The following is a 10,805-nucleotide window of genomic DNA, read 5'->3' as shown; positions in this document are numbered from 1 at the left end:
TTATTCATTAGATTAACAAATAATCACAGACCCCTCACCCAATAAACATACTGGCATGCTTACCATGGCAACCAGGATCCCTCAGCCAGATCAGATAAACTTTTACGACCTAAAAGTATGTAGAGAGAATCTTCCTCTTACTCAAGTCTCTCTAAAACAGACACATAATGCCCATAAAAATGGACTCTTCTCTAATTAATTAATTAATAGGAAACCCTTTCTTTGAATGAACACACATATACTTCAGGTCATTGTGTATGTTGTTACTATTCTTTTATATTGTCGTTTGTATTGTATACTGTTTTATGCATGCTTATGATAGAACCACTCGTACATGTAATCTTACCTATATGTAATCTTACCATGTTTAGTATCTATGAATTCGTCTTCGGATGATCTAATTGGGAGTGTATATTATGTTTATACCTATGCAACATATTAGTGTTCTAAGAATCTTTAGTAGTTTTTGCATCAACACCCAATCAAATGTAGTACTTTAAGGATTTAGCTTTTATTTCAGCTTTTAGGGAATAGATTCTTAAAGATTCGATGTTGATTTCTTCAAGTTGATCTTATTCAAAATTTAGAGCTTATACTTTATCAACAGTTCGTCCAGCGAGTGTTAAAATCAGTATATCTTAACAATTCTGTTCATATTACTTCGTGGCCAACGACAACACAAACAAAATGGTAATCGTATTAATTTTGAGCAAGGTAACAAAGGATCTGGGCAAAGTTTGATTTTAAAATACACGACACAAGACAATACTTCTTTATAAATGAAACAAAAGTTTATTCGCTATTCTATGGCACATTAAACTAAGCTAAAACACACGCACACACACACACATACACACAGTTGCTGCGTTTGCATGAAGTTCCCAAAGTTCTAATACTCGTTTTCTACAAGCTCTTTAAACTCAACCTGAGAAAACTCATAAAAGCAGAGACTTGGCTTATCTTTACTGCTTAAAATCAATTCAGCGCCAGTTCAGCAAGAAATGGCGACTTGTTTGTTACTTGCGTTCAAGTTGACAGCTGACAACAGGCTTCCTGGATGGCTGCTTGAGGGAATCCCGGGGCTGCGGATTGGCTGCTGACGCGGTCGATGTCTGACGTATTTCTGGGGATGCCCTCCGGCGATTGGTTGGTTTCCTTGTGACGTGACAACGCTCTGGAAGTTCTTCTCAGATTCTGTTTGCAAAGACTAAGCTTTGACGATTTCTGCAGTCATGAAGTTTGACGAAGTTTTGGAGTTCTGGAGGATCACTACCCTGATGTTACGGCTGTGAGCGCTTTGTAGCGCAATCAATAAGGCGGAAGAACCAAAGATCAAGCAGCAAGCCAAGACGGCTTTGTGTCCAGTTTTAAGCAGGCTGATTTTGGTCCATCCCAGAAGCAATTGTTCCAATCAGATATTGTTGCAGGGCCTTAACCACGCCCCATTCTGTTCCTTTGTCATGCACGAATCACATGCTCCCCGTGGGGAGTATTTCTGCAGGTTTTAATAACTTCTTATAAAAGCATTATCACCAGAGAATGATGCAGAATATCATTTTTTCATTCACGCCAATGTTCTGCGAATGAAAACAAGCTTTCATTCAACACTAAACTTCACATATCTCACACACATATTAAATGCTTTATCTGCTAAAAGGAAAAGTTATAAGGCAAAGATTAAAATATCATAGGTTCCAATAACACATCAAACAGAAAGCATATTATTTGGGAGTGTATTGCCCTTTTATACTTTTAAATTATTTTAAATGATTGTCTTTATGAAACATATTAGTGTTCTAAGAATCTTTAGTAGTTTTTGTGTCAACACCCAATCAAATTACATATGCAAAATACCATGCTCTAAGACAAAGAGTCGTAAACTTTCCCTCCAAAAGTGAAAGTCACCATTGGCTCTGTGACCTCCCGGAGGTGTGAGCTCGATAGGAGGCTCTCACATCAGTGACCCGTCAGTCTGCAGTTCTGTTCGATTCTGAGAAGATGAGGTAAAACATATTATTTGTGAACATAGTTGCCCTTTTATACTTTTAAATTATTTTAAATGATTGTCTTTTAAAATCGTCATGCAAGGTTCTGTTTCTTTTGTTGTAAGAAAAGAACGCGAGTCAGTTGGGTTTCAGAAGGGCAGGAACCAGGTGGTCAAGAGTCATGTGATAGTCACGTATAGATCCAGTGTTTGCAGGCCTGAGGGTGTCAGTTAATTTACTCGTCCTTTTCCTGTTGGATATAATAGTTCCATACATTGTGTGATCACGAGGTATCTCGTGTTATTAAATTAGCCATTTCCTGTGCATATATAATGGTTCCATGCATAAGCGATCACGAGGTATCTCACAACTATATGTTGTGAAATAACTTTTTAGTCCTTGATACAAAAGATCTCTGTTGTCTCCTGATTGGATTAGTTTTTCATCACTCTTCCAATTCTTGGAAGAGGAGATAACGACAAGGGTCGACAGGAAGTCAACCCAGAATATTGGCGTTATGTGATGGGGTGATTAGTGTTCGTTTGTTTGTTAGACTAGTTTGTGTTAGTGTTTAGTTAATAAAATTCTTGTGCACAAATTACACGAGTTTCCGATTCTGCCTTGCAAATTAATGTCCCTTTACGATTTCGATCCTCACTACATGCTCTAATGCATTAATACTGTATAAAAGTATTTTCTGTGGCCACGGAAATATCCTTTCCTAGAGTTGATATGAACTTACACTGAATGTTCGCTGGACGAACAGATTAGTTGAGGGCAATTTAATTCTGCTACAGTTACTACTGGCAGCTGATATAAATCATTGCAATTAATCATAATTAACTGTAATTATTTATATACATTTCCCTTTTGCGCTAATTTGCTACAACTAATTACACAACATTTCACCACATAAATAATTAAGGCAATAAAAGGTATTGATTTAAGACGAAAATGTTTTATAATCTTACCAGTTTGTTTGTTATATCTTATAATCATATAATACAGTATACAAAACAATCGTTGCTAAATGGCAGCAGCTGCGTTTGCATGAAACGAGAGAGTGAGTCAGCGATACCAGGATGTCATAATTAAAAATTTTTACACATAATATTGAATTAAGTTTGAATATTTTATTAGCTAACCAAACGCAAAGCTTCCACCAAGAAAAACGCCAACTTCAGTTACCCGGATGAGCCTGTGTTATCAGCTTTTACCAGTTGTTATCGAGGAATAACATACCTCGGAATGTCGGGACTGACCAAACAGAATCATGTATTCCACAGAGCTGTGTAATAATACAACTTAACCCTCAGGGAAGATGATTGGGTTGTAACCAGATCCACAAAGCTTCATGTGCAACGAGTCAGTCGTTTCTGTGAAATGTTGTTACAGACATACATTGCCCTCACGATCCCGCCGGTGCAGTGAATATCAAGTAAAATGTACATATGGATCTGGAATATCAACATTGTTTCTTACATGGCAATAATAGCTGAATTATTGTTCACTGCTATACTGTGCAGCTCATCGAATTTATGGCGTAGAGAACGCACATTAGAAAGAAGAAAACCAGGCATAGATGGCTTTCGTTTATGTTGATGTATATGTATATTTATGTGAATTACATTTTCAGGATGATAGCAACGGGCAGATGTAAACAGTCTTTGCTTAGTCAGCTTAGTCAGTTCCTTCTATATTTTGACATAAAATTGGATGATTACCAACAAATTGGACGAATACAGTTTTTTCCCAGCTTTCTTACCCCTTGGTCGAGATCTGAGACATAAGATCCCATTGAGTTGTAGTATGGACTTAACTTCAAAGGCCAAAGGTGAAGCAAATTTTCTCAACCTTCTTAAAAAGGGAAAATTACTCACAAATCCGGCTTGTATCATTGCTGGCAAGGGGAAGAAAGTAACATAACTTACATTTTACACATAACTTAAATTTTACAGTTATATCCTTATCACTAAATGGTAGAATACACCGTGAGTTTTTCCACTTTGCATAAAGGTTGGACCTGACAACAAGCAAACATCCTTTAGTGAAGCGAAAACCTCACAGACTTAATTGAACAAGCACCAACATGTGCATGCTTGCCAAACAGGTGGAGCACGTAGACTGCTGCAGGAAGACACGTTGACACGTCCGCCATCTTGGAACAGTCAACGTGTCATCACTCACAGTAAAATCCATTTTTACTGAGTTTTCCAAGACATCACAACATTGCACACCCTCTGGTTGTAAAAACTATTGAGATTTAAATCGATAATTTTTCACAGGTGATAATATGTTGGTTTGTGTTTTAGCTTAATATTTGTAGCGTCTGGACCAATCAAACACACAATTTTTCATTTGATTTAACAAATCAGTTATTCATTAGATGCTCCAGGACATCCTTAAGTACGTGCCAGGCTTCGGCCTTGACTTTTCCATTCACCAAGATTCTCTGACTCAAAACTGTTCTTTTTCATCAACCAACTTCAGCAAAGATCAACTTGAACCTTTGGACTGCATCAAGCCTTTCTTTCAGACAGACGAGACGTGCAAGTATTCAAACTTAGTCTTATTAATTGATACATTAGGTATCATTTGCACCTTTTTACAAAGGTGTGTTGAACTAAGAATCTGATGTTTCCTTCAGGTGTAAATCTGCTGAATATCAAATGGTACCATAGTTTCATATTCTTATTTTCTCTCCTCTTTACTGAGTTAAGCTTTAACCCTTTCCTATACCAACTGTATGCGTGTGTGTGTGTGTGTGTGTGTGTGTGTGTGTGTGTGTGTTTATGTAGTATGTTAGACTAGTTTAAGTGTTTATGTAGTTAATAAAGTCTTACTTGTATCACACTTGACATTGTTCATTGTTTGCTCATAACTGGAGTCACTTAATCATGCAGATTTATGCTACAAGCTCTGTGTAGAGTTGTACAGTAAGAAAGTTATTTCCTTTAACCAGGAAATTAATGTTCTTAGAATTGACAGACAGTTGACCCTGAGAGGTCAGCTAAATATCTACAGCGGATCTAAATATTTATAATTAATTATAACTAGTTATGATTAATTATTCATATTTCCCCATGAGCTGATTCGCTACATATTACAGTATATGGTATATGTGTTTACTCAATATTACAGGTTTTTAAACTGTAAACTTTTTATGTCATGTTAGTTAACGTCTTGTATTGTGTTAGTTTAGCAAAATTATCTGCTGAAGTCTATAGATATTTATACATGCATATAACAACAGTTGCAGATGCAGTCAACCTACTCTTGAGTGTTCACGGACCAGCTTTGACCATTCCAACATGGCGGATGGCTTACGTTTTGAGGCCCATAAAAACAGCTGACAATGAGGCATCTATGTACAGTATATATATATGTTCACAGCCTCGTGTTTGTAATCATGTTCATGCAAACTATTCTAACTCCAACTTTCAAGTGAAATGTTTTTTTAAATACTGAAAGAGTGAAACGAGTGATAGAGTGAAATGTTTTGACTGAAAGAGTTGTTGGAAACTTAGTGGTGGTGACATTCATGCAACCGTAGTGTAGTTCGTATAAATATTAACATCATGTGTAAGAATCATAAACTTTTGTTGGTCACAATGCTTATTTTCTGCAATAAAACAAAAGCCAATGGAAAATACTATAGGGTTTTTGATGAGGGAACCAGGGCCTACAAAAATACTTAATTATGGCAACACTCTATTAGAATTGGAGCCTAGTAATTCAGACTAAGTAATAGGTAGATTTAAACCCCACCTTTTTAAGGCAGACTTGGGTACAGTTCATGGGAGGTTATTATGCAACAAAGCAACATTTATAGACTGGCAAATAGAACATGGTCACCTCAGATAAGACGAAAACATTCTGCACATGATATAATACTCACAGAATGGTGGCTTGGTCCAAACTGGTTCGGCACACCTGCGCTGCTCTGTGTGCCCCTCAAAAGAGTTTGACCTTCTTCTTTTCTTATTTTCATGTGAAATATTTCTGTTAAAGCAAGCACTGAAGATTGTGAATATACTGAATGAACTGCATAAAGAAGCAGAACAGCACATGCAGCACACATAAGTCCTTACCCTACATGTTGGTCATGTAATTGGGTCTTATAAGGGTACACAGTCTTTGGGGACATAGTATGGGGCACACATGAGGAGGCCGCAGCAGCATTAGCTGGCATATGTCCTGGCGGAAGACTCATTGGTGGGCACTGAGTATACTGTGTTACACTATGGATAGGTGCATTATGGGACGTGGTTGCCTGTATGTAACTCTCAGATGTGTTGAGACTGTACTGAGGGAGCAAAGCAGATGAAATGGCTTTGACGTGCTTCCCAAGGGGTCTGCCAACATCATACATGAGTCCTGCACCACCACAGCTCTCTTGTTTCCTGTCTTTGAAGGGACAAGATAGAGGGAAGGTGTCTTCTGATAAGCTATACATGTCCTGGTGGCTTTGTTCAGGAGACCGTCTTGAATCTGGTGAAAAGACAGATGGTTTAATGATTATAACATATATAAGAACTTCGAGGTTGGGATTTTAGATCAGAGAAGAAATCACCTGGTATTTGTGGTGGAGAACTACGCTCTGATCCTGAATCTGGTGGTGACTCAGGTAACATGCTAAGAAATTAGAAAAACATGCTAAAAATAAAAAATAACCATGTTCTATGTCAACTTTTAATTTAGAGGAGGTTAAGTGAACTTTACGTGAAAATAGTTTACTTGGAATATTTGAAAGAACTCACAAAGTGGGATCTGTCTCATTGCTCAAATACTGCTCCAGAATACTGGTGTCTACCATGGCACTCTCTAATACACCACTCACATCCTGTCCTGATTGGGGGAAAAAACCTTTAAAATACTTTCTCCTGTTTAAATTTCCCCTCATGTGATGAATTTTGTGAAGGAGGTTTGATGAAATTAGACTTTTACTTCCTTTTACTCTACTTTTACTTTTATTTTACTCATTGGTTTTATTGCATCAAAGAAGTGGATTGAGCTATCATTTAACATATTGATGTTACCAAATTTGCAACATTAAGCGGCATAAATGTGGTCAAATTTACCATGCTCTGCAAACATTTCCTGGCATTACTTCTCTTGAGGGTGAAAAAGTTCCCTGTGCAGATTTAGCTCATTTTCAAGTTGGTCACATTAATTTGCTGTGTTGACCAACAGAAAGCTGCTTGTTTTGAAAGTGACTTCTGTGCAAGCTGTGCTTTATACATTTCAACTACTATTCTGTTGACAATGGACAATGGACAATGGACCTTTGTTCATGTGACTACACCTTTACATACTGTTTATGTACAGATAAAATTCTGGCTGACACCAGAAGCCTTGCATATTCCAGTTAAAAATGGCTGTGACTGCTTACATTAAAATAAGTTGGATAGGAACTGAAGTTGTTTTTTTCAGCATTGAGATCTTTTTGAACAGTGTTTGTAGTTAGAGAACAAGACACCTAATATCGCAAGTATCTACACCTCTAGACACAATACATAAGTCTTTCTGGCTTAGACACTTCTGAGAAATTTCCAATCATCTGCAAACATCTCTCTGTGTCACACATCATCAAATACCTGGACACCACAATAATGCCAAGAAAGTAAATGGTCACAAAGAACCTCTTAAAATACACAAAGGATCTGGTCCAGCTTCCACAGGCCACCATATCAGATAACTAAAGCATCCACTGACACTCCAAACAAACGGCCCAGGTGATGGACTGCAAAACAAATCCACTCTCGAAGAGCCACTCTAGAGGATGAGGAGAATAAACTTGGGGTGCCTCAGCAAGACAAAACAGGCTTAACGTACAATCACCATAATATCAAGAAATGGCACCAGAACCTGAAAATGGCATAAAGGAAAGTCTAAAGGAAAGCCCTGATGATGGTACAAACCCAAACACTCAGTACCAGATTGAGAGAGTTTCATAGCGGACATAAAATCGTACAATAATATAATACAAAACTAAAATTCTAGAATTTTAGAAATTATATTCTGTATAGACAAATAAAAAGCAAGGAGACAGTGAACATATGTATGAATGTATGGCCTTGATCTATTTGCTCTTCTGACTGGTTTTATAGATCCATGGCCTTGAACTATTGGTGGTAAACTGTATCTACATACTGTGTAGATTACAGCCACCTATATTAGATATGATATGAAGGCCATGTAAAACACAACCTCCATACAATATTAACATTTATAACTGTTAATCTACATTGTTTGCATGGCATGATAAATTCATAACAAATTCCTGGTTCGTAACCAGATTTCAGTGTTATGTAATTTTGACAGAAACAATGGATGATATTGACATACATGAAACTTAAAAGGTGGTTAAAAATACATCCAAAACAATTCCATTATGGCCATTCTCCTGACCTGCAAAAGTAGTTGTTTAACTAAGAACATTGTAAGGTAAATCAAGTGAATGTTGTTTAGGTGTCTTACCATTAAAAAACTGCTGTAGTGCCTCATTTTCTCCAAGAACGTCCATTGGATCAACGCCAGGTTTTCTGAAGTTCATTTAGCGGCAGTTACGTTAAATCCACTACTGTAAAAGCACTGTGTGAACGACATAGGACTGGCTGTATCTTAGACATGGAAAGATAGCATGAACTGGCCTAAATACTAATTGCTTCACCTTTCCCCACTTTAGAGAAACTAAGATTGGCAGTCTGTGTCATACTCACAACCACATTGGTTTCCTTTTCATTGTGATTCTAATGTAATGTGACAAAACAAAATTTCATGATCTCCCATATTGTACATTCAGTTTATACTGGTCCACCTCACAATATGACATTATTGATATATTCAGTAATATTGTTACAATCATTTGGTTGCATTTCCTTCAACAAATATGAAATGCTTCTAAACTTAGACATTACAAAGTCAAAGTAGAACAAAACTGAAATCGTATGCCCTCTTAACGCAAGCTTAGACCGTTCATGGCCTGGAATGGTGGCAGCCATTTTAGCTGATCTGACTCTCCACCACATACACATCAGATCAACAAAAATGACCACTTGAAATAATATTTTAATTACATTTATATTATCTTCTCATTAAAACCAGCAATCTAAAATCATTACTACAACCTGCTAATATAATAAACATGACGATACAAATATAGTTAAACTGACCATACCCTTAACTGATAGCAATACATTTTGATTTCATTTATACAAAAAAAAAAGGTTCTACCTTTCCCCCAAAATGTAGATGTTGGTTCTGTTGGTTTCGACCCATTTAGTAAACAGCTCAAGTGTAATCCATCAGTAACTCCAAATACACCATAGACAGATGTATTCTTACATTAAAATAATAATTAATAATGTATATAGAAACAGAAAAAGTGGTTCTTATTCAATGAAAATGGCAGTCGTCGTGCTGTCTCGCATGTACTTTGGTCACTGACCCTAAAGGCAAAATCCACCCACTGCCAAGCAAACACCTGTAGGAGGCCATAAAGGACGGTTTGCTTTATGAGGTAATCAAACACAGACATGCTACAAGAACCGAAGGGATTGATGGGTGTGTTTCTGTGCAAATAGACCACTGACATCTTGTACACCTGTTCATTTGACAGGAACAAATAATGGAGCAAATGGAGCTTCAACAGCATTAATGATTCAATGAGAGCACCGATTAAATTTAGTGCTTATACTTAGCCAGTCATACGGTTTAACATATAGTTGCAATAACTGTTGTTACGATGTTTTGTAACCAAGAGGTATTTCATAACAGTTTATTATGTATTCAGTGTATTTCAGTGGTTTCATAAATGATAAAACAGCAGTATGATTTGCTTATCCATACATTAATTGCAGAAAATGTAATGCTCTATGAATGGCTGTATGGCTGCCAAGTGAACTAAATTTGGATTTTGCTTTTTTTTCAAATATGAAATTAAAACTGAAAAGTGACACTTATTTAATTAAGCAGTAGCACACAAGAGGCTGTGCATTATAGTAATTGTATCATGCATAAAGGGTGTTCTAAAACCTGCTATGAATGGCAGCAACAGCAGTTTGATTAAATACACAAATAATCATAGTTACATTAATATACTTATTAGTAACAACCTGAATAAGGGTCAATGACAAATAGTGTCCACGATAAATAAAAGCAACAATCTTTGAACAATCTAGTTAGTCAAGTTCTTAAAATTGAACTCTGTGTTCATGATGGTTTCATTTGGTTTTGAAAAATGTTTACATATATTTTTTCAAGAATTGTTTCAATTTATTGACTCAATTTATGAAATTGTCATATGGTCTAACCACATGTAAAATGTAATAACATTTTTCCTACACCTTTCATTAGACCTTACAACACATTTGAGTGTACACATCTTAAGCATTATTAGGGGGGGAAGCATCAAAGGTTAGTCATTGTCTTCTATTGAGTCTATGGCAAACCATAGAACCACATGGAAAAGTTGTGAAATTTGACACACTGATAGAAGAGTCTGAACATTAACCATAGCAATTTTATCACAATTGGATTCTCCAACTCAATCCCTCTAGCATCACCAATTGTCCAAAGTTGCACTCATGTTAATAACTTTTGAACCATGAGGGTTTAATTACTCGTTTAACGTTTAATTAACTTTATTAAACAGTGTTGCGGAGGAACTCACGCTCACTCATGTAATGGCGGCCGCATTACAGCACGCTCACAAAATGGCGACGACAGCGGAGACAGATCGCAAAATGGCGGACACAACAGTGCCCCGTTCTGTCACAACTGCCAATCATGAGTCAAGTCAAGTCACAGCTGATCTTC

The 10,805-nt window shown here is 36.7% G+C and overlaps 1 protein-coding gene across 1 annotated transcript in view; it reads right to left on the bottom strand.

Annotated features, from left to right (window-relative positions):
* Positions 1-8,527, bottom strand: part of LOC107675140 (myelin regulatory factor-like protein) — a 37,334-nt gene extending 28,807 nt beyond the window's left edge. The window contains exons 1-5 of the mRNA XM_016469379.1: positions 8,466-8,527; positions 6,746-6,833; positions 6,559-6,620; positions 6,077-6,476; positions 5,884-5,987 (exon numbers count right to left, since the gene is read on the bottom strand). Of these exons, the coding sequence (XP_016324865.1) occupies positions 5,884-5,987; positions 6,077-6,476; positions 6,559-6,620; positions 6,746-6,833; positions 8,466-8,511 (700 nt within the window). The 5' untranslated portion in view covers positions 8,512-8,527. The remainder of the gene's footprint in view (positions 1-5,883; positions 5,988-6,076; positions 6,477-6,558; positions 6,621-6,745; positions 6,834-8,465) is intronic.
* Between the last annotated feature and the right edge of the window lie 2,278 nt (positions 8,528-10,805).

This window comes from Sinocyclocheilus anshuiensis, unplaced genomic scaffold, assembly GCF_001515605.1.
Source record: "Sinocyclocheilus anshuiensis isolate Anshui unplaced genomic scaffold, SAMN03320099.WGS_v1.1 scaffold1824, whole genome shotgun sequence".
In the NCBI taxonomy this organism is placed as follows: domain Eukaryota; kingdom Metazoa; phylum Chordata; class Actinopteri; order Cypriniformes; family Cyprinidae; genus Sinocyclocheilus; species Sinocyclocheilus anshuiensis.
Note: the sequence above shows the minus strand (reverse complement) of the source record. Positions and strands in the feature narration are given on the sequence as shown.